General features: G+C 34.7%; 1 protein-coding gene across 1 annotated transcript; it reads right to left on the minus strand.

Moving 5' to 3' along the window:
• Positions 1-683: 683 nt before the first annotated feature.
• Positions 684-21,483, minus strand: LOC123310110 (sensory neuron membrane protein 1-like). Its single transcript, XM_044893498.1, has 8 exons — positions 21,293-21,483; positions 17,287-17,444; positions 5,239-5,389; positions 4,771-5,025; positions 3,056-3,267; positions 2,627-2,912; positions 2,417-2,542; positions 684-1,916 (listed from the first exon to the last, which is right to left on the minus strand). Exons 1-8 carry the CDS (start codon positions 21,398-21,400, stop codon positions 1,575-1,577), a joined length of 1,638 nt encoding a protein of 545 aa, XP_044749433.1. The 5' UTR covers positions 21,401-21,483; the 3' UTR covers positions 684-1,574.
• Between the last annotated feature and the right edge of the window lie 2,927 nt (positions 21,484-24,410).

Here is a 24,410-nt window from a genome sequence, read left to right on the forward strand (position 1 = left end):
ACAAGGTGAGTTTTCATAGTTCGTCTATATGGTTTTCATTGCCTTGTACTTAGCTTGTACATATATTTCAACGGTAGATTTTTGAGGTCAAACGAAACAATTTTTTCTAAATTCGGCCTACCTAAAGAGATATAACCATTTTAGGTTTCAGAATGAGCTATGCCACCCCTGAACAAACAAAATTCAGAAAAACAAGCGAAATTCACATTGAACTCAATAATCCAAGCAACCCTTTATCGACTTTAATGGAAATGTATGACCAAAGAGTAACAGTAGTTACTACTGTTTATGAGACTACACATCTGTGGATCTTTGAACAGAGTTGCATTCAGCCAAAATATTCATTTTTGAATATTGAAATTACTCGACAACGGTCCATTATACGAGAAAATATGAGAAATATACTTTTATTTTGAAAAATGACCAAATATTCATCAGTATGCAATATGCATTCAACATTATTTTTAAGATTTGCATGGGTTCTTTGAATAATTGAATTTCTGGTATTTATTTTATAGTATGTAATGGCCATAATGAAGAAATTGGAAGATGTCGGTGGAATTTTGTATTCGGAGAAGATTTATCTCATCAAAATATCCAAATATCTTTCCATATTAGATAAAAGTTTTTGAGATATAATAGAAAATTACATAATCAGTAAAATTATTCCATGACAGAAAATATTCAATCGTCATTATATATTTGATATTTTATCTACATATTTTACAATAATTATCCTTTGAACTATACAACGTAGTGCAAAATAATGAACAATATATTGACTGAAACTATCTATAGATACACTCTAGTTGTGAACTATTGATCAACATAAAACCTATACATATTAATTGCCACAAAAGTAATAAAATTTGCAAGTCTAATTAATGTAAACACATTAAAATGTTTCCATTAATAATAATCTATCTTTTCTACATATTACTAAATCTATGCCATATAATATAGGTATCCTATTATTGTTTTATATATAGGTTTCTATTTATCACAATCTCAAGTTCCGTCGAAACTTACTTTATTTTAAAATTACTATCCTAAAATCGACCATCAAAACTGAAATGCTCAGAATTCCACAAAATAAAGTCGTCTTCAACCATTCTCAATTCTCGAAAAGGAAAATTTCAAAATTGAACAATATTTTTATTACTTTCCTGGGCGTACTATTGAAATGCTATTATATCACAGATACTTAACCAAAAGAGCTCAGATACATAGCTGGGATATACCAAAGTACCAAAGGGGCGCCTTTTCGATGTTTCGAAATGAAAATTTTGTGAAATATATCTCCCATGAGTAAGTGACCAAGAGGAATGAGGGCAATAATTTAGAATGCCGTCTATGTATCCACAGCCACACATGAACAAGATACATCGGAACCACCCCAAACAAGAAAGTAATAGTTAATAGTGAATATAAGAAATTAATAGTTCCCTAATGATTTGAACGCATGAATCATATTCGTTGCTGATATAACACAAAAAAATTTGACGTAGAGTCGTAGCGAGAAAATTTTCGTAATCTTCATTAATAACATTAATAAGTAATAACTAATACCTACTTCAAAATTTCGCTCTATCTGCCAACGCTAAACCTCGATCACTTATAAAAGCAGGATTATCGTAGTGCGTTTTGTCTGATTTACGAGAAGCATCACTTCTTGCGCTGGACGCTTCACTATTGAAATCTTTCACTTCAGTTTCCTTAGTATTACCCATTATTTTGTTGATCATGTGTATTGGGGTGATGGTGCCTTTATCTTTGTTCTGGTAGTATAGATACCCTGAAAATCCCATCCCTCCGAGACAAGCCAACAGAATTACCCAGCGCAAGTAAGAGTTCGCCTTCTTCAGGATGAAGACCATTTGGACTTTCTTCAACAGCGCCCCCTCCAGTTCTACTGTCTGAAAAAAATAGAAAAAAATACAAGCTGAAATGATTCCCCAGAGTTTCATTATGTTAAATAATTGTACAGGAGTGAGTATATCTGTGAAATTTGAAAAATTGGGTACTTTGGCGGAATACAACTTGTTTAAAAGATCCACAGATTTGCAGTGTCCCAGAGCTAGCTAGTTATTCCATAGCCGTCTATGGAGACGTATTTTAGAAGGCTGTGGTTACTCTCAAGGTTATTTCGTTTATCCAGGGGTGAAAAAGAAAAATGGCTGTATCTGTATATGGCAATATTTTCAAATTTTTACATGTAAACGACTTGTTCCTCGAAAATGATGCAGGGATCGGTCTTTCTCCTAAAAATAGACATTTGGAACAATTTGGGAAATGGCATAGGAGCAGTGGCGTACCACAATGAAACGTTCACAAGCTGTATTTACTTAATAACTTGACGAAACATTTTTGAGGCGTAGCAAACCCATTATTATTGTGATAACGTGAATCATCTTACCTCTTCCAACCACAAAAACGGGTGAACCACTTCAGGGACATTATTCATGACGGTCACCTTAGGATTCGGTTTTATCTGGAAATTGAATTGAATCCTTTTCGCTGCTTTTGTGGGTGTACCAAGAGTCTGAAAGTAGCAGAGAATACTGATAATTTGTCACCTATTTCCAGTTAAACTAGGTGAAGATTTTCTTTTCGAGTTTGTGCTCACCCTTTCAAAAAAGATAGCTAGACTATGAACGGACGCGTTGGGACTGACTCCCTCAACTCCCTCAAGCAACGACTCGTCTGCTTTGAGGAAATGAGGTAGCGAAGCCACTATCGGTACACCCATGCATTTGGTGAGGTCATATAAGCCCTTCTTCAAGCACGTTTTTGGCGTTGGGCAATAGCATTTTTCATCAGGGTCGTTTTGCTGGTCTCCAAGATCACCTTCGTAATAATCTGTGGGTACTCCTTTGAAGGGTTTAGGTTCGATGAATTTAGCCTGGACGTTTCTGGAATTAAATACATAATCGTCACTAATATAATAATAATTGAATATTTAATGTCATCATAATATATACTCGTTGAATAGTAGGTGCTGTATGCTTTATGTTTTCAGCATTTCATATGAAATAAAAGAATTACGTTCGCTCACCTGCATAGATCTCCTGAGAATGTCCAAATACCTTCGCTCCTAGATAATCCTGGAGGAAAAATCCACCCATCAGTTCCGTGGAATCTGTTGCACTCCTTGGAGTCGTAGAGGTCCAGTTCTTTTTTCCCGCCAAATTCAACTAGCCTGCCGAGGTCTTTGGAATTTTGGATACCCCGCTTTATTTTCGTCCTAGGCCCCAGTGTATCGTTCCTCTGAAATTGATAGAACATTCTGGTTTATGAATTATACAGGGTGAGTGTTTGACTCGTACGAATATTTTAACAAAGTAGATCCTTGAGGTCAAAAGAAACGCTTTTTTTCTTTGTCATTTTTTCTGAATCGGCTCGGTTCAAAAGATACAGGCTGTTGAAAAAATGTTATTATTAGTTCTAGTTTTATCGAATGAAATGAATGTCCGAATAAGTTTTTAATTTATTTGATGAATCTTTTTCGAACATAAAAGATACATCACCCAGGTTTTCTAGTTTTCTCATTATAGCCATTACGTACCATAAAAATAGCAAAAATTCAAAGAACCCAATTCTTGAAACTAAGTTGGACGCTATCTAATGAATATTTGAACGTTTTGTAAAATGAAAGTATAATGCGCTGTTTTCGAGTTATGTTCAAAAATTGAAAATATCTGTGAAATTCGAAAAATTGGGTACTTTGACCGAATGCAACTCTTTTTAAAAGATCCACAGATTTGTAGTGTCACAGATTTAGCTAGTTATACTGAAGGTACTTTTGTTTTACCAGGGGTGGCACAGCTCATTATGAAAACTTAAAATGGCTATATCTTTTTATGAGGGCCGAATAGAAAAAAATGTTATGGGAAAAAAGTGTTTCTTTTAACCTCAAAAATCTACTGTTAAAATATTTGTACGAGTCAAATAAGACTCACCATGTATAATGAAAATGAAAAATATATGAAAAATAATTTATAAAAGGGCAGGAAAACCTAGGTTCTTAGACCCCTGAATTATGATTTAATAAGCTAAAAAATAGAATGATATGATTTTCACTAACATAATAAGTTGTTAAACCTCAAGCAAAAATTAAAAATGTTCAACTCGAAAATAAAGTGAAGGTGTTTTAAATTTTAAAGGCCATTTTGACTTTTCAAATCTGAAAATGGTTAATTTTTTTAATTTAATTTAATTTTTTCCCTCCTGATTACTGCTGGATAGGTAAATACACGTAATAAGAAAACTCTTTGATGATATTACTGAAGTGAATGGCTGGAACTTCAATATTCATTGATTTTTATGATTTCCCTGCAGGGTCATCATGAATAACCATTTGCTAGTATCGTATAAAACGTTATACAGTTTTAAAAATTTAAATAACGACATTAGAACAAATACCTCCGCATTGAATATCACCATAATAACCCCTAAGCACATTATTCAATATTTATTACAATTCCTCTGCCTTTGCCTTGGTAAAATCATGAAGGTCATGTGTTTCAGAGGTCCTTCGAGGAAATTGAAGGAAATCGGATTCCCATATCCTCAGTAGATATTTTTCAGTTCAAAATGATTTATTACCAACAATATTAATTGTTTAACCAGCACAAAATGATATTAATTTCTCACGAGTAGGATGGTTGAAGCAAATGCTGCAAATGATGTAGGGAAATGAAGATTTTTGTGCCAGTTGAACATTCCCAAAATTTTCTTATTTATAAAATAGACAACTGTATTTCTACTCACCGGTCCAAGCAGGGAGAATTTAAAAATATTCTTCTCCACTTCCGTCAGACCTGGCAGCTGGCTTTTCAGCTGAGAGCACACCGCTTTTCCGGCAAAATCAGACACGCTGCAATTCACAACCATTCCGTCAAACAGGATGTTTCTCACTTTGTCTGTGAGGTACATAGTCTCAGGCTCGCGAAAAATTGATTTGATCGCTTTCGCCAAAATCGGTAGCAGAGCAGGCGATGTTTCAGAAGCTGTTATCACAGCACCCTACAACAAGAAAATAGATTTATATTTCATCAGAACATCTCACTAAACAGCCCATTGGATTATCAGAAATTGTTTCCTCTTTGCACAATTTGGTCAGAGCTTATAGGCTATATCACTGAGTGAATCTTTTTTTAAATGAGCTTCTAACATCGTAATAGAAAATCGGATTTTTTTAAATTTAACTGGACACTTCAGAATGTTGATAATACTCACCACTATAACTGGATGTAAGACGGTAACTATGTCATCCTGACTGAAACCTTTACCTGTTTTGTTCTCGTTGTAGAAGAATTGATTCAGAGGACTATAAGTTAAAGTATCTTCCACATTGTTATCCACAACATCAACCTTGCTCACCCATTCACTGTTTGGAAAAAAAGTTTTTGATTGGAAAATATTCTATTTATTTTATATGATCATATTTGGCATATCAATTTTGAGGGGTCAATGGAAGGTGATGACATGGCCGAACGCCATGAGGCTTAAAGCAAAAATTGAGAAAGTTTTCGAGGATCTATACACAGCGAAACTTGAGGATAAAACAATTTAGCAGATTAAAAAAAAGTAACTATTTGTAGTTCTTAAGTATCTGCAATAAATTTTTTATCCTAATTGAGTCGGGTATAAAAATAACTGATAGTTTGGTATGAAAATATAGGTTTTCGAACACGCAGTCTATTGCAAGCAATTTTGAAAGCCTATCTCCGTTCGTTTAGATTTTCATCTTGGAAACGGCATTTTTCAAAAATTGCAATTTTCAATCTGCGATATCTCCTGTTATATTCGTGTGATCCAATTGGGATTTCCGGTTATGTAATCAGCATTGCCTAGGCTTCCACCCTAGCACAAAAACTCGATTTCGAAAATCTCGATTTTTTGGGTCAAAAATGAGCAAGGGGTTAGACCCCCCTAAAGTGACCTATTTGCTACTCTGTCTAAAAATCAGGATGTTCTGTTACTGTTCTAGGATATGGAGTGCAGAGAATTTGTTTTGAAGAATCTAGAAAACCAAACAGTTGATGATTCAATAGAGAATTGCACTCCAGAGAGCTCTTCGAAGTCAACTCGAAAATGAAAAGTGGAAAAACAAAAAAAATTATTTTCTCTCAAACAGTGTCAAATATTGGGAAGTTTGGTATGAAAATATAGGTTTTCGAATACGCTGAATCTATTGCAGCCATTTGCAGAAGCCTATCTCCCTTCGTTTAGATTTTCATCTTCACAATGGCATTTTTTCAAAAATTGCAAATTTCAATATGCGATATCTCCTGTTATATTCGTGTGATCCAATTGGGATTTCCGGTTATGTAATCAGCGTTGCCTAGGCTTCCACCCTAGCACAAAAACTCGATTTCGAAAATCTCGATTTTTTGGGTCAAAAATGAGCAAGGGGTTAGACCCCCTTAAAATGACCTATTTGCTACTCTGTCTAAAAATCAGGATTTTCTGTTACTGTCCTAGGATATGGAGTGCATAGAATTTGTTTTGAAGAATCTAGAAAACCAAACAGTTGATGATTCAATAGAGAATTGCACTCCAGAGAGCTCTTCGAAGTCAACTCGAAAACGAAAAGTGGAAAAACAAAAAAAATTATTTTCTCCTAAACAGTGTCAGATATTGGGAAGTTTGGTATGAAAATATAGGTTTTCGAACACGCTGAATCTATTGCAAGTAATTTTGAAAGCCTTTCTCCGTTCGTTCAGATTTTCATCTTGGAAACGGCATTTTTCAAAAATTGCAATTTTCAATCTGCGATATCTCCTGTTATATTCGTGTGATCCAATTGGGATTTCCGGTTATGTAATCAGCGTTGCCTAGGCTTCCACCCTAGCACAAAAACTCGATTTCGAAAATCTCGATTTTTTGGGTAAAAAATGAGCAAGGGGTTAGACCCCCCTAAAATGACCTATTTGCTACTCTGTCTGAAAATCAGGATTTTCTGTTACTGTCCTAGGATATGGAGTGCATAGAATTTGTTTTGAAGAATCTAGAAAACCAAACAGTTGATGATTCAATAGAGAATTGCACTCCAGAGAGCTCTTCGAAGTCAACTCGAAAATGAAAAGTGGAAAAACAAAAAAAATTATTTTCTCCTAAACAGTGTCAGATATTGGGAAGTTTGGTATGAAAATATAGGTTTTCGAACACGCTGAATCTATTGCAAGCAATTTTGAAAGCCTATCTCCGTCCGTTTAGATTTTCATCTTGGAAACGGCATTTTTCAAAAATTGCAATTTTCAATCTGCGATATCTCCTGTTATATTCGTGTGATCCAATTGGGATTTCCGGTTATGTAATCAGCATTGCCTAGGCTTCCACCCTAGCACAAAAACTCTATTTCGAAAATCTCGATTTTTTGGGTCAAAAATGAGCAAGGGGTTAGACCCCCCTAAAATGACCTATTTGCTACTCTGTCTCAAAATCAGGATGTTCTGTTACTGTCCTAGGATATGGAGTGCATAGAATTTGTTTTGAAGAATCTAGAAAACCAAACAGTTGATGATTCAATAGAGAATTGCACTCCAGAGAGCTCTTCGAAGTCAACTCGAAAATGAAAAGTGGAAAAACAAAAAAAAATATTTTCTCTCAAACAGTGTCAAATATTGGGAAGTTTGGTATGAAAATATAGGTTTTCGAATACGCTGAATCTATTGCAGCCATTTGCAGAAGCCTATCTCCCTTCGTTTAGATTTTCATCTTCAAAATGGCATTTTTTCAAAAATTGCAAATTTCAATATGCGATATCTCCTGTTATATTCGTGTGATCCAATTGGGATTTCCGGTTATGTAATCAGCATTGCCTAGGCTTCCACCCTAGCACAAAAACTCGATTTCGAAAATCTCGATTTTTTGGGTCAAAAATGAGCAAGGGGTTAGACCCCCCTAAAATGACCTATTTGCTACTCTGTCTCAAAATCAGGATGTTCTGTTACTGTCCTAGGATATGGAGTGCATAGAATTTGTTTTGAAGAATCTAGAAAACCAAACAGTTGATGATTCAATAGAGAATTGCACTCCAGAGAGCTCTTCGAAGTCAACTCGAAAATGAAAAGTGGAAAAACAAAAAAAATTATTTTCTCTCAAAGAGTGTCAAATATTGGGAAGTTTGGTATGAAAATATAGGTTTTCGAATACGCTGAATCTATTGCAGCCATTTGCAGCAGCCTATCTCCCTTCGTTTAGATTTTCATCTTCAAAATGGCATTTTTTCAAAAATTGCAAATTTCAATATGCGATATCTCCTGTTATATTCGTGTGATCCAATTGGGATTTCCGGTTATGTAATCAGCGTTGCCTAGGCTTCCACCCTAGCATAAAAACTCGATTTCGAAAATCTCGATTTTTTGGGTCAAAAATGAGCAAGGGGTTAGACCCCCCTAAAATGACCTATTTGCTACTCTGTCTAAAAATCAGGATTTTCTGTTACTGTCCTAGGATATGGAGTGCATAGAATTTGTTTTGAAGAATCTAGAATACCAAACAGTTGATGATTCAATAGAGAATTGCACTCCAGAGAGCTCTTCGAAGTCAACTCGAAAACGAAAAGTGGAAAAACAAAAAAAATTATTTTCTCCTAAACAGTGTCAGATATTGGGAAGTTTGGTATGAAAATATAGGTTTTCGAACACGCTGAATCTATTGCAAGCAATTTTGAAAGCCTATCTCCGTCCGTTTAGATTTTCATCTTGGAAACGGCATTTTTCAAAAATTGCAATTTTCAATCTGCGATATCTCCTGTTATATTCGTGTGATCCAATTGGGATTTCCGGTTATGTAATCAGCATTGCCTAGGCTTCCACCCTAGCACAAAAACTCGATTTCGAAAATCTCGATTTTTTGGGTCAAAAATGAGCAAGGGGTTAGACCCCCCTAAAATGACCTATTTGCTACTCTGTCTCAAAATCAGGATGTTCTGTTACTGTCCTAGGATATGGAGTGCATAGAATTTGTTTTGAAGAATCTAGAAAACCAAACAGTTGATGATTCAATAGAGAATTGCACTCCAGAGAGCTCTTCGAAGTCAACTCGAAAATGAAAAGTGGAAAAACAAAAAAAAATATTTTCTCTCAAACAGTGTCAAATATTGGGAAGTTTGGTATGAAAATATAGGTTTTCGAATACGCTGAATCTATTGCAGCCATTTGCAGAAGCCTATCTCCCGTCGTTTAGATTTTCATCTTCAAAATGGCATTTTTTCAAAAATTGCAAATTTCAATATGCGATATCTCCTGTTATATTCGTGTGATCCAATTGGGATTTCCGGTTATGTAATCAGCATTGCCTAGGCTTCCACCCTAGCACAAAAACTCTATTTCGAAAATCTCGATTTTTTGGGTCAAAAATGAGCAAGGGGTTAGACCCCCCTAAAATGACCTATTTGCTACTCTGTCTCAAAATCAGGATGTTCTGTTACTGTCCTAGGATATGGAGTGCATAGAATTTGTTTTGAAGAATCTAGAAAACCAAACAGTTGATGATTCAATAGAGAATTGCACTCCAGAGAGCTCTTCGAAGTCAACTCGAAAATGAAAAGTGGAAAAACAAAAAAAAATATTTTCTCTCAAACAGTGTCAAATATTGGGAAGTTTGGTATGAAAATATAGGTTTTCGAATACGCTGAATCTATTGCAGCCATTTGCAGAAGCCTATCTCCCTTCGTTTAGATTTTCATCTTCAAAATGGCATTTTTTCAAAAATTGCAAATTTCAATATGCGATATCTCCTGTTATATTCGTGTGATCCAATTGGGATTTCCGGTTATGTAATCAGCATTGCCTAGGCTTCCACCCTAGCACAAAAACTCGATTTCGAAAATCTCGATTTTTTGGGTCAAAAATGAGCAAGGGGTTAGACCCCCCTAAAATGACCTATTTGCTACTCTGTCTCAAAATCAGGATGTTCTGTTACTGTCCTAGGATATGGAGTGCATAGAATTTGTTTTGAAGAATCTAGAAAACCAAACAGTTGATGATTCAATAGAGAATTGCACTCCAGAGAGCTCTTCGAAGTCAACTCGAAAATGAAAAGTGGAAAAACAAAAAAAATTATTTTCTCTCAAAGAGTGTCAAATATTGGGAAGTTTGGTATGAAAATATAGGTTTTCGAATACGCTGAATCTATTGCAGCCATTTGCAGCAGCCTATCTCCCTTCGTTTAGATTTTCATCTTCAAAATGGCATTTTTTCAAAAATTGCAAATTTCAATATGCGATATCTCCTGTTATATTCGTGTGATCCAATTGGGATTTCCGGTTATGTAATCAGCGTTGCCTAGGCTTCCACCCTAGCATAAAAACTCGATTTCGAAAATCTCGATTTTTTGGGTCAAAAATGAGCAAGGGGTTAGACCCCCCTAAAATGACCTATTTGCTACTCTGTCTAAAAATCAGGATTTTCTGTTACTGTCCTAGGATATGGAGTGCATAGAATTTGTTTTGAAGAATCTAGAATACCAAACAGTTGATGATTCAATAGAGAATTGCACTCCAGAGAGCTCTTCGAAGTCAACTCGAAAACGAAAAGTGGAAAAACAAAAAAAATTATTTTCTCCTAAACAGTGTCAGATATTGGGAAGTTTGGTATGAAAATATAGGTTTTCGAACACGCTGAATCTATTGCAAGCAATTTTGAAAGCCTATCTCCGTCCGTTTAGATTTTCATCTTGGAAACGGCATTTTTCAAAAATTGCAATTTTCAATCTGCGATATCTCCTGTTATATTCGTGTGATCCAATTGGGATTTCCGGTTATGTAATCAGCATTGCCTAGGCTTCCACCCTAGCACAAAAACTCGATTTCGAAAATCTCGATTTTTTGGGTCAAAAATGAGCAAGGGGTTAGACCCCCCTAAAATGACCTATTTGCTACTCTGTCTCAAAATCAGGATGTTCTGTTACTGTCCTAGGATATGGAGTGCATAGAATTTGTTTTGAAGAATCTAGAAAACCAAACAGTTGATGATTCAATAGAGAATTGCACTCCAGAGAGCTCTTCGAAGTCAACTCGAAAATGAAAAGTGGAAAAACAAAAAAAAATATTTTCTCTCAAACAGTGTCAAATATTGGGAAGTTTGGTATGAAAATATAGGTTTTCGAATACGCTGAATCTATTGCAGCCATTTGCAGAAGCCTATCTCCCGTCGTTTAGATTTTCATCTTCAAAATGGCATTTTTTCAAAAATTGCAAATTTCAATATGCGATATCTCCTGTTATATTCGTGTGATCCAATTGGGATTTCCGGTTATGTAATCAGCATTGCCTAGGCTTCCACCCTAGCACAAAAACTCGATTTCGAAAATCTCGATTTTTTGGGTCAAAAATGAGCAAGGGGTTAGACCCCCCTAAAATGACCTATTTGCTACTCTGTCTCAAAATCAGGATGTTCTGTTACTGTCCTAGGATATGGAGTGCATAGAATTTGTTTTGAAGAATCTAGAAAACCAAACAGTTGATGATTCAATAGAGAATTGCACTCCAGAGAGCTCTTCGAAGTCAACTCGAAAATGAAAAGTGGAAAAACAAAAAAAATTATTTTCTCTCAAACAGTGTCAAATATTGGGAAGTTTGGTATGAAAATATAGGTTTTCGAATACGCTGAATCTATTGCAGCCATTTGCAGAAGCCTATCTCCCTTCGTTTAGATTTTCATCTTCAAAATGGCATTTTTTCAAAAATTGCAAATTTCAATATGCGATATCTCCTGTTATATTCGTGTGATCCAATTGGGATTTCCGGTTATGTAATCAGCGTTGCCTAGGCTTCCACCCTAGCATAAAAACTCGATTTCGAAAATCTCGATTTTTTGGGTCAAAAATGAGCAAGGGGTTAGACCCCCCTAAAATGACCTATTTGCTACTCTGTCTAAAAATCAGGATTTTCTGTTACTGTCCTAGGATATGGAGTGCATAGAATTTGTTTTGAAGAATCTAGAAAACCAAACAGTTGATGATTCAATAGAGAATTGCACTCCAGAGAGCTCTTCGAAGTCAACTCGAAAACGAAAAGTGGAAAAACAAAAAAAATTATTTTCTCCTAAACAGTGTCAGATATTGGGAAGTTTGGTATGAAAATATAGGTTTTCGAACACGCTGAATCTATTGCAAGCAATTTTGAAAGCCTATCTCAGTCCGTTTAGATTTTCATCTTGGAAACGGCATTTTTCAAAAATTGCAATTTTCAATCTGCGATATCTCCTGTTATATTCGTGTGATCCAATTGGGATTTCCGGTTATGTAATCAGCATTGCCTAGGCTTCCACCCTAGCACAAAAACTCGATTTCGAAAATCTCGATTTTTTGGGTCAAAAATGAGCAAGGGGTTAGACCCCCCTAAAATGACCTATTTGCTACTCTGTCTCAAAATCAGGATGTTCTGTTACTGTCCTAGGATATGGAGTGCATAGAATTTGTTTTGAAGAATCTAGAAAACCAAACAGTTGATGATTCAATAGAGAATTGCACTCCAGAGAGCTCTTCGAAGTCAACTCGAAAATGAAAAGTGGAAAAACAAAAAAAAATATTTTCTCTCAAACAGCGTCAAATATTGGGAAGTTTGGTATGAAAATATAGGTTTTCGAATACGCTGAATCTATTGCAGCCATTTGCAGAAGCCTATCTCCCGTCGTTTAGATTTTCATCTTCAAAATGGCATTTTTTCAAAAATTGCAAATTTCAATATGCGATATCTCCTGTTATATTCGTGTGATCCAATTGGGATTTCCGGTTATGTAATCAGCATTGCCTAGGCTTCCACCCTAGCACAAAAACTCGATTTCGAAAATCTCGATTTTTTGGGTCAAAAATGAGCAAGGGGTTAGACCCCCCTAAAATGACCTATTTGCTACTCTGTCTCAAAATCAGGATGTTCTGTTACTGTCCTAGGATATGGAGTGCATAGAATTTGTTTTGAAGAATCTAGAAAACCAAACAGTTGATGATTCAATAGAGAATTGCACTCCAGAGAGCTCTTCGAAGTCAACTCGAAAATGAAAAGTGGAAAAACAAAAAAAATTATTTTCTCTCAAACAGTGTCAAATATTGGGAAGTTTGGTATGAAAATATAGGTTTTCGAATACGCTGAATCTATTGCAGCCATTTGCAGAAGCCTATCTCCCTTCGTTTAGATTTTCATCTTCAAAATGGCATTTTTTCAAAAATTGCAAATTTCAATATGCGATATCTCCTGTTATATTCGTGTGATCCAATTGGGATTTCCGGTTATGTAATCAGCGTTGCCTAGGCTTCCACCCTAGCATAAAAACTCGATTTCGAAAATCTCGATTTTTTGGGTCAAAAATGAGCAAGGGGTTAGACCCCCCTAAAATGACCTATTTGCTACTCTGTCTAAAAATCAGGATTTTCTGTTACTGTCCTAGGATATGGAGTGCATAGAATTTGTTTTGAAGAATCTAGAAAACCAAACAGTTGATGATTCAATAGAGAATTGCACTCCAGAGAGCTCTTCGAAGTCAACTCGAAAACGAAAAGTGGAAAAACAAAAAAAATTATTTTCTCCTAAACAGTGTCAGATATTGGGAAGTTTGGTATGAAAATATAGGTTTTCGAACACGCTGAATCTATTGCAAGCAATTTTGAAAGCCTATCTCCGTCCGTTTAGATTTTCATCTTGGAAACGGCATTTTTCAAAAATTGCAATTTTCAATCTGCGATATCTCCTGTTATATTCGTGTGATCCAATTGGGATTTCCGGTTATGTAATCAGCATTGCCTAGGCTTCCACCCTAGCACAAAAACTCGATTTCGAAAATCTCGATTTTTTGGGTCAAAAATGAGCAAGGGGTTAGACCCCCCTAAAATGACCTATTTGCTACTCTGTCTCAAAATCAGGATGTTCTGTTACTGTCCTAGGATATGGAGTGCATAGAATTTGTTTTGAAGAATCTAGAAAACCAAACAGTTGATGATTCAATAGAGAATTGCACTCCAGAGAGCTCTTCGAAGTCAACTCGAAAATGAAAAGTGGAAAAACAAAAAAAATTATTTTCTCTCAAACAGTGTCAAATATTGGGAAGTTTGGTATGAAAATATAGGTTTTCGAATACGCTGAATCTATTGCAGCCATTTGCAGAAGCCTATCTCCCTTCGTTTAGATTTTCATCTTCAAAATGGCATTTTTTCAAAAATTGCAAATTTCAATATGCGATATCTCCTGTTATATTCGTGTGATCCAATTGGGATTTCCGGTTATGTAATCAGCATTGCCTAGGCTTCCACCCTAGCACAAAAACTCGATTTCGAAAATCTCGATTTTTTGGGTCAAAAATGAGCAAGGGGTTAGACCCCCCTAAAATGACCTATTTGCTACTCTGTCTCAAAATCAGGATGTTCTGTTACTGTCCTAGGATATGGAGTGCATAGAATTTGTTTTGAAGAATCTAGAAAACCAAACAGTTGATGATTCAATAGAGAATTGCACTCCAGAGAGCTCTTCGAAGTCAACTCGAAAATGAAAAGTGGAAAAACAAAAAAAATTATTTTCTCTCAAACAGTGTCAAATATTGGGAAGTTTGGTATGAAAATATAGGTTTTCGAATACGCTGAATCTATTGCAGCCATTTGCAGAAGCCTATCTCCCTTCGTTTAGATTTTCATCTTCAAAATGGCATTTTTTCAAAAATTGCAAATTTCAATATGCGATATCTCCTGTTATATTCGTCTGATCCTTTTGGGATTTCCGGTTATATAATCAGCGTTGCCTAGGCTTCCACCCTAGTACAAAAACTCGATTTCGAAAATCTCGATTTTTTGGGTCAAAAATGAACAAGGGGTTAGACCCCCCTAAAATGGCATATTTGCTACTCTGTCGGAAAATCAGGAGGTTCCATTACTATCCTAGGATATGGAGTGCATAGAATTTGTTCCGAAGATTCTGGAAAACCACACAGTTGATGTTTCAATAGAGAATTGCGCTCCAGAGAGCTCTTCGAAGTCAACTCGAAAATGAAAAGTGGAAAAACAAAAAATATTATTTTCTCCTAAACAGGGCCAGATATTTGAAATTTTGGTATGAAAATATAGGTTTTCGAACACGCTGAATCTATTGCAGCCATTTGCAGAAGCCTATCTCCCTTCGTTTAGATTTTCATCTTGGAAATGGCATTTTTTCAAAAATTGCAATTTTCAATCTGCGATATCTCCTGTTATATTCGTCTGATCCAATTGGGATTTCCGGTTCTATAATCAGCAGTGCAGAGGCTTTCAACCTAGCACAAAAACTCGATTTCGAAAATCTCGATTTTTTGGGTCAAAAATGAGCAAGGGGTTAGACCCCCCTAAAATGACCTATTTGCTACACTGTCTGAAAATCAGGATGTTCTATGACTGTCCTCGGATATGGAGTGCATAGAATTTGTTTTGAAGATTCTAGAAAACCAAACAGTTGATGATTCAATAGAGAATTGCACTCCAGAGAGCTCTTCGAAGTCAACTCGAAAATGAAAAGTGGAAAAACAAAAAAAAATATTTTCTCTCAAACAGTGTCAAATATTGGGAAGTTTGGTATGAAAATATAGGTTTTCGAATACGCTGAATCTATTGCAGCCATTTGCAGAAGCCTATCTCCCTTCGTTTAGATTTTCATCTTCAAAATGGCATTTTTTCAAAAATTGCAAATTTCAATATGCGATATCTCCTGTTATATTCGTGTGATCCAATTGGGATTTCCGGTTATGTAATCAGCATTGCCTAGGCTTCCACCCTAGCACAAAAACTCGATTTCGAAAATCTCGATTTTTTGGGTCAAAAATGAGCAAGGGGTTAGACCCCCCTAAAATGACCTATTTGCTACTCTGTCTCAAAATCAGGATGTTCTGTTACTGTCCTAGGATATGGAGTGCATAGAATTTGTTTTGAAGATTCTAGAAAACCAAACAGTTGATGATTCAATAGAGAATTGCACTCCAGAGAGCTCTTCGAAGTCAACTCGAAAATGAAAAGTGGAAAAACAAAAAATATTATTTTCTCCCAAACAGTGTCAGATATTGGGAAGTTTGGTATGAAAATATAGGTTTTCGAACACGCTGAATCTATTGCAAGTAATTTTGAAAGCCTTTCTCCGTTCGTTCAGATTTTCGTCTAGGAAATGGCATTTTTCAATAACTGCGAATTTCACTTAGGAGTTCGTGAAGACCGAACGGTTGTGCCGAAATGGATGAACTTCTCAAATTTATTACTTGAAGAATTGCTCTATCAGAATATGTATCACATTTATATTTACGATAATTATCCTGAAAGCAAAACTACACATATAACTGACCTTCGAAAAATTCTCAAAAAAGTTGGTTTCAGTAATGGATAAAAAAGCACAATCATCAATATTTTCGGATTGAAAACGGTATAAAATGTTACGTTTATATTTATAAATAGGATAAATAGCTCTATTAACGGAAATAATTGCTATGGAAAGTTGATCATCATCCCTACATCCATACGGTCACATCTACGAAATCTCTTTTCATTCATGTATGTTACTTCATCCGGTTAAACATGCAAATTTTCGACGGATATCATTAAACCCAATTATGGCGTCCAGATTTTGAACCGAAATGCTTGATTTATATGGTTAGTTATTTCCGGTTAATTACAGAACAGAACTTTGGACGCACAATTGTAAGACTTCACATACTTTATAATTTATATGAAATTGTTATCTCGATCTCTGACCAGATTCGTTTTCATCAGAATAAAAACTTTGGACCCATGCAGATTTATGTCAATATGGCAAGTGGTACCTATTTAATATATTGAGAAGAGGAGCATTTGATCAATAATTATTATTTTATGGTGGTAAATACCGTAAATCCAACTATAATTCAATGAATTCTTTATTTGAAGAGAGTACTGGGTTTTTTTGCTAGGATGATGCAGCAAATTTCCTTTAAGTCTCGACTATAATTGTGGTAGGCATGTTCAGGAAATCTTAATGTTTTAAATGGATTTCTCAGATTTTTTTTTGGATGGATGATGGATTAGGATGATTAACTAGCACAAACTGGGTATCAAAAGATACTTACTTTGTTCCATAATGTGCCCCTATCAGTAATCGTATTATACTAATGAAAAATTCATTTTCGATAGCTTGATTCATTTGAACAACATTTAGATCCTATATAATGTTCCAAAAGAACTATTCATATGATATTAAGTGATTATACACTGTATTATGCAGTTTTAGAGAAGAATAATGAAAATTAGAATTTCATAGCTTTGTATGATTTTTTTTCAAATTATCAATTCGATACTCACTCGTAAGAGTATGGTCCCACTTCTTGTAATTTTGGTTTTGCCCCTTTGGTTACCTCCTCTGGATTAGTGACGTTGAAAAAATATATGTTGAAGGTCAAAGGGAAAGGAATCTTCAGATAGATAGATCGCATCTCATTTCTTTTCCTCAGTGCCGTTTGCTGAAACAAGCAAAAACACCCTTCTTTTAAAAAACAGATCAAATCTTTATATAAATTTACGAATGCTTTTCAATTCAATATTCAACAGGTCACAATCAATAGTGAACACAAGCAAGTTCTTAGTTCGGTAAATGATGTATAATTTTTACCCTGTGTGTTATCTGTGATCAGCACAAGATTTAGTTTGAAAGAATTTATCTCTTGATTAAAAAATTTAATTTAAACTATGGCAATTTATAAATACTTTGAGCAAGGTCCCTAACTTAAACTCAATGTGATTCATTAACTAATATTGAACTTGGTAATGTGAACAGTTCTTTCGAAGAAAAAACTGTTCAGGATTATCTGCTGAATATTTTATGGTGTACTGTGTCGTTGTCAGTTACTAGAACTTGGAATCATCTTTGTGATGGATATAAATTCCAATTATGACTATTATCGACTATTTCTCTAATATATTCATTGATGTGCACTACCAACTTTCAGAAGGATATTAGTATCAACGTTTTCCCCTTGAATTTTTACGATTTCGATACAAATATTTCATACGTCATCGATTATTCATGTCCATAACTAAGGAGGTTCGAGATTCAATGGTTTACGAAAACTGATAATTTTATGATATTTTCATGTTTTTTACATGTTTAAACCTTTTGAAAATTTATGTATTGGTTTACTTCTCAATTTTTTATTTCCAAAATTCACAATCACATGTCCTTTGCAAAGTCGATTCTTCGAAATAGTTCTGTTTCCACTATTTCAGTGGATATACAAGGTGAGACTTTGACTCGTACAAATATTTTAACTGTAGATTATTGAGGTCAAAAGAAACTTTTTTTAAAAAAGCTATTCTTCATATTTTCTCGTATAATGCGTATAATGTGAAATTCGACAAATTGGGTAGTTTGACCGAATGCAACTCTTTTTAAAAGATCGACAGGATGTGTAGTATCACAGATGTAGTTAGTTATTCTTAAGTTAATTTTATTTTTCCAGGGCTGCCACAGCTCATTATGAAAACTTAAAATGGCTATATCTTTTTATCAGTGCTGAATCGAAAAAATTGGTATGAGAAAAAAGTGTTTCTTTTGACCTCAAGAATCTACTGTTGAAATATTTGTACGAGTCAAACACTCACCATGCATAGAAGAATTTTTGTTGTCTATTTGTCTCCAAGTCTAGGTCAGTTAAGAAAATTTCAAGGCTGTTATCAATTGAATGAATCTTGAGGCTAATATTATAATATAGGAACAGTTGCAAACTCAAATGAGACTGTATTCATTTTCAGGCTGACATGTTTCGACTAGAGTCATCTTCAAGCCACAGTGAAAATACTGAAAATTAATGTCTTCAAAAGTAATAGTGGATTTATTTCAACCGTAATATTAAAAATTACGAAATATATGAAGGGTATATATTGGATCTACCTTTTTCCAAGATACCAAAATAATCCTAGGAGTAATGAACACAGTGATCAAAACGGTCAGATCAAAAATCAAAAGAGAAATATAAAATATTCTGTGCCAAAACTTCATTTTTGAAAGACATCTCTTCAATGGCTCTTCGCTATGGAACATCCATAATTCATTTGAATTGTAATCATTATAATGCGTTTCGAACATAAAAGCAAGATAAGTATCATATTGATTGTGATCAGGGAGAAATTATATTACCAGAGAAAAATCAATCAGCTCCAGAAGATAAGTGAAATTAGGTGCGTCAATTACAAATAAGTAGGTAGACAGAAAGTAAAAGATGAAGAACAAAAATGAAACGTACTTAGGTATGAGCTTTAACCAAATATTATATGTAGGTATGATGATAATAATGAGAAATTATCGAATGAATGATGAGGTTTTTCTATTCATAGCATCAGGGAAAACATATTCACAAGTTTTCTGAATAATGTCTAAAATATAAAAATGAAAGTAGATTCCCAATTTGGACAGGAAAGAATGAATAATGAATAAATTGAGACACTTCACTGACTCCACAGTAATTATAATCTACAAAAAGATACATGTAGGGGTGTAAGGCGGTTTATAAAAGACATACTGAAAACGAAAAAATAATACGATGTTTACCACTTTCCGAACATTTTTGTACAACTATGGCTGCAAAGGAATAATATGCATCGGTTTTTTGTCCATAAGAACTATTTCAATAGGTATATATTTTGTGAAAAAATATGAGAATGTTGTTCAACCTGAGCAAATTTTTTTTAATGAATTCCATGAATGTTTTTCAATGTATCGAACTCCTACTGAAAAAAATTGCTCTTGGATTTTTCATCAGAAGGGTGATTGTGATTGATAGCGAAAGGATTTCTATAAGGTATATAATAAATCAGTGAGTAAATGTTGTTAATAATTATTTTAACATTGTTTTTTTTTTTGTATTGAACAGCCCTGGCCTTGTACAGTATTCTATGGATTATTGTGGGAAAATTGTTTGATTATTTGAAGTGCGAATGTCGTATGCAAAATTCATGAATATTTTGCAAATATAGATTTATGACACACTTCAAAGTCACAACGTCATTCAGTAAACGAACAAAGGATACTGGTTTTTCTCTTCGATCATAAATATGAAATTTCTGAGAACGTAAAATCTATTTTTAAACAATTTCTGACGATCTACCAATAAGCCATATCATATTTGTAACTTAGCGTCAACATGAAATTTTTCCCAAATTTGATTCTACTCTGTTTCCACTAGGAAATTAAAAATAAAACATAGAAGTCGTTTCTAATTATTTCCCTCGTGATTTGTTCAGCAAAACCAGTTCTAATCACTCAAGAGTTACACTTTTTCTGAACAAAGGTGAATAACGAACTCCAGTTCGAGGAATATAAGAATTTTTTGCTCCCAAAATTGACACGAATTAGACCTGTAATTGTGAGTCTATGATAGGACGAAATTTAGATGTTAGTGCCTTCGGCAAATTTCTTAGAATGATAGTATGTTATAACGGCGGATTTTTTTCTGCTTGTAGCAGATAGGTGGGTATGTACTAATAATGACTATGTTAGTGTCAATGACACGAAAACTGATAAAAGAACAAAAGAAATTTCGAAAACTACGTCTAGCAACCGAAAGATCATGTTTATGTTTGTAGTTCGACCATTAAGAATAGGCTTGAAAATCCTAAAATGATTTCATAGAAATGAAGACTACCCACTAGCCTATCCAAGAAAATTCAGAGCATTACATTTGAAAAAATGGAGTTCTTGGCATTTTTTGAAGGTCATTTTCCAAAAATTTCAGAGTCTTTCGGACCACCTGTAGAGTGATCCGAAAAACCGAAGAAGACTCACAAACTCTTCGGGAATTCAATTTAAAAAAATTATACATTTATATCGAACGGTTTTCAAAATATGATCTCTAGTTAAAACCGTCATTACCATGAAATCTGTCTGTATGATGTACATTATATACATGATACATGCGAATTTCCGAAGCTAAATTGAGAAAAATCAGATGCATCCTGGAATGACATAATTGAACAGAATTTGCCAAAGATATTTATTGGCCATGATTTTAGTTTCATTGTAGAAATATAGATAATTTTTATACTTATATATAGACATTATTTGTTCAAAAAATAAAATTGTATTGTCAATATCTTTCCCATGATGCCATGAATTGGCATTCATCTTTTTTTTCGAATACTTTTCATTGAAGCTAACCATGATCCCATATGAATCTTCTCAAATGTCTTGTTTAGAAAATGATAATAACTCCCTTCTGGGGACTTAGTCAAAACGATACAAGTGCCTCCCTAGTGGTGCTGTTTTTTTTTGTGCTGAAGATTAAACCACCACCGAACCATTCTCAGAAGAACTTACATCCCTTATGCCGAATCTAACCATGGGTTCGAATAAAATAAATGACATCATCACCGTGCCGACCAAACCAACCACCGAACAAATCAAAATTTTCGTCGCAAGCTGCATGCTTGATTGTTATCAGCATCGGTGCTCTTTTGATATCAAACTGACACTATTTCGAAAATTGTGAGAGAGTACACGGTTATCATTTTCATTGGATCACATCTTTCCGCATGGGTAGGGATGGAGCTACTCTTCAATGCTTACCTATAGTGCAGAGAGGTATTAGGGAATGTGAAGATGTATTAGATACCATGAATCATTGTGAAAACTCAACAAAAAAATTCATACAGAATATTCAGCTCTTTCCATGAAATATTTAAGGCCTATCAAGTATTATTCATTATACAGAGTGAGTGACACTTGACATCTGTGGATCTTTTAAAAACAGTTACGTTCGGTTAAAGTACCCAATTTTTCGAATTTCACAGATATTTTTCAGTTTTGAACATCAAATTACTCGAAAACGGCGCATTATACGAGAAAATATGAAGAATACTTTTATTTTACAAAACGTTCAAATATTCATTAGATAGCGTCCAACTTAGTTTCAAGAGTTGAGTTCTTTGAATTTTTGGTATTTTCATGGTACGTAATGGTCAAGATGAGAAAACTGGAAGACGTGGGTGATATCTTGTGTTCGAAAAAGATTCATCAAATAAATGAAAAACTATATTCCGAAATTCATTTCATTCGATAAAACCGTTTGTGAGATAGAACTGAAAATAATTTTTTTATGGTTATTCAACAGCCTGTATCTTTTAAATCGAGCCGATTCGGAAAAAATGGTAAAGGAAAAAAGTGTTTCATTTGACCTCAAGAACCTACTCTTAAAATATTTGTACGAGTCAAAAAATCACTCTGTGTTATCTATTCGGAAAACTTTTCTCGGTGAGCTGTGCGTGCGTCTTTTCAATGTCCCCAAAAAAAAAACCTCCAAATGTGTCTGGAGAGCTTGCAGCTATTCCATTTGGCCTCTTCTACTTCCACCAATCCATTTCTCAGTGAGCATTTTCGACAAATATTCCAGTCAGGCCCTGCTTTATAAGATGGGCAGTCGGAGCGCTCATTATATTTAAAAACCGTCATTAGTATCAATATTTCTACGGACTTCAACAGTAAAGCAGAAAACACCCAGAAGGTCACGGCAAACCAAACTTGACATTATTTCATGAGATCGAAATAACGAACTCGAAATATTTAGTCGTTATTGTTAATATTAGTATATATTTCCCATGAAATTGTAGATTTATAGGCATCACCAAACCGTTGATTCGGAGTAATTTACCTGATGTCAGTCTTTAACCAATTTGTACGAGTATTTTCTCGCTAATGAATGATTGAAGATGAACTTGACGAAAATATCTTGGGCCTCTGTGGCTACGTCATGCGTCATCCTTGGTACATTGTGATCGATCTCTGTGTCTGTACACTGTACGAATTCAAAAAAACGTTATAAAAAAATTTCGAGCGTGTCAGATTTTTAGAGGATATGTTAATTGGACCCAAAGGAAGCTACTTTTCAAAGGACAGACAATTCGAAAGTGACGCAAGGTCACAGTGGTCCTTTGAAAATGCAAAAAAATTGTAACTTGTGCATGCTCGAGCGTGTCAGATTTTCATACAGATGGTTAATCTCAGTTTGAAGATGATAACAAGACATTTTTTCAAAATATCTTCCTTCCTGTACCTCTAATTGTTTCTGTATTGATTATGAAAGTTGTAGATAATGAAATTCTATACAACTTTTGTCTGAAGCAATTTCACATATTCTTAATCAGCTAAAGGCCAAGGTCAATGTAGAAACCCAGTCTAATGTGCATTCATCGCCATATATCTCGAAAACGTTCAAACGTAAAAAAAAATGGTTCGGGCAAAATTTGTAGGAAAAGCTATGCCCTACAACTTCTATAATGAATGCGGAAACAATTTTGAACCCCAGAAGAGCAGATATTAAAAAAAACTGATTTCTGTGATCTTTATGGCCAATATTTGTATTGTTTCGGATTGCTGAAACTGTCAAATCATATTTTTCCGTTATTCTTGAATCCTTAGCTTCAAATTGGGAAAAAAGCCATCGCACTCCAGAATGTACAATGACGTTTTTTTTGCAAGGTGCCCTCTAATAAATACCCGCTCAAAAATTTAATTTTTGGGGAAGCTGAGTATGCACCTCACGAAATCATCTGGGATTTTCATCTGACCAATACCGACAGTTAGGCCGGTTTACAATGCCGTAAAATGAACGAAAAACAGATATCGAACATGTAGTTCTGACAACCGTTAATCATTTCACTGAATAGGTACTTCTTAGAACTGTACTTGGCGATTGGGATCATCTTCATTCAGTTCCTGAACCAATCGTATCTTATAAGGATGGAATCTAAGATTATACTCTAACCTAACTGTATAATCTTTGGATGGAATTTATGTTGTTTAAGGATTTTCATGATTGTTGTGCGTGAAACACCATCAGATACATTGGACAATTCTCCACTACTGAAGGTCGGATCCATTGCTACATGACTTAAGACAGCCACGTCCCTCGCTTCGTCTTCACAACGTAAGCAGGGCTCACATCTTTCCCAGTGGGCCTTCCAATGAAAATTGGAAAATAAAATGAGATTTCCCTGAGAATTTGTCAAAGTTTCAGATCGCTCTGTGAATATTTTGCTATTTTGTCCCGGAGGTTCCACAAAAAAGAAGTTTTCGTGAATTTTTTCCCCGTCTACTCTCGACCTGTTTGACGGACCCATCTCAGTTCGACCTTCTATATGGTCCTTATTTTTTTGTGATATTAGAAAACCATTTATTTGTTGGGTTTTATTGGGACCACTATACATTTCGAGTTAAACTTAACCTACATATAAATAAAAAACATCTTCGTACTCTGCCTATTTTCTATAGATATAAATTCAAAACTCGTTGGAAAAATAGTTTAATTACATAGTCATTTCTTATGTTGGTTGAACTTGTAAAAAGTAATCCTTGTTTACAGGTACGGATTCAACATATTTGCCATTAGGTTGATTGCGGTTTAAGTTCACAAATGAGGTATGCACGTCCTGTCAATGGA

This window comes from Coccinella septempunctata, chromosome 3, assembly GCF_907165205.1.
Source record: "Coccinella septempunctata chromosome 3, icCocSept1.1, whole genome shotgun sequence".
NCBI lineage: Eukaryota > Metazoa > Arthropoda > Insecta > Coleoptera > Coccinellidae > Coccinella > Coccinella septempunctata.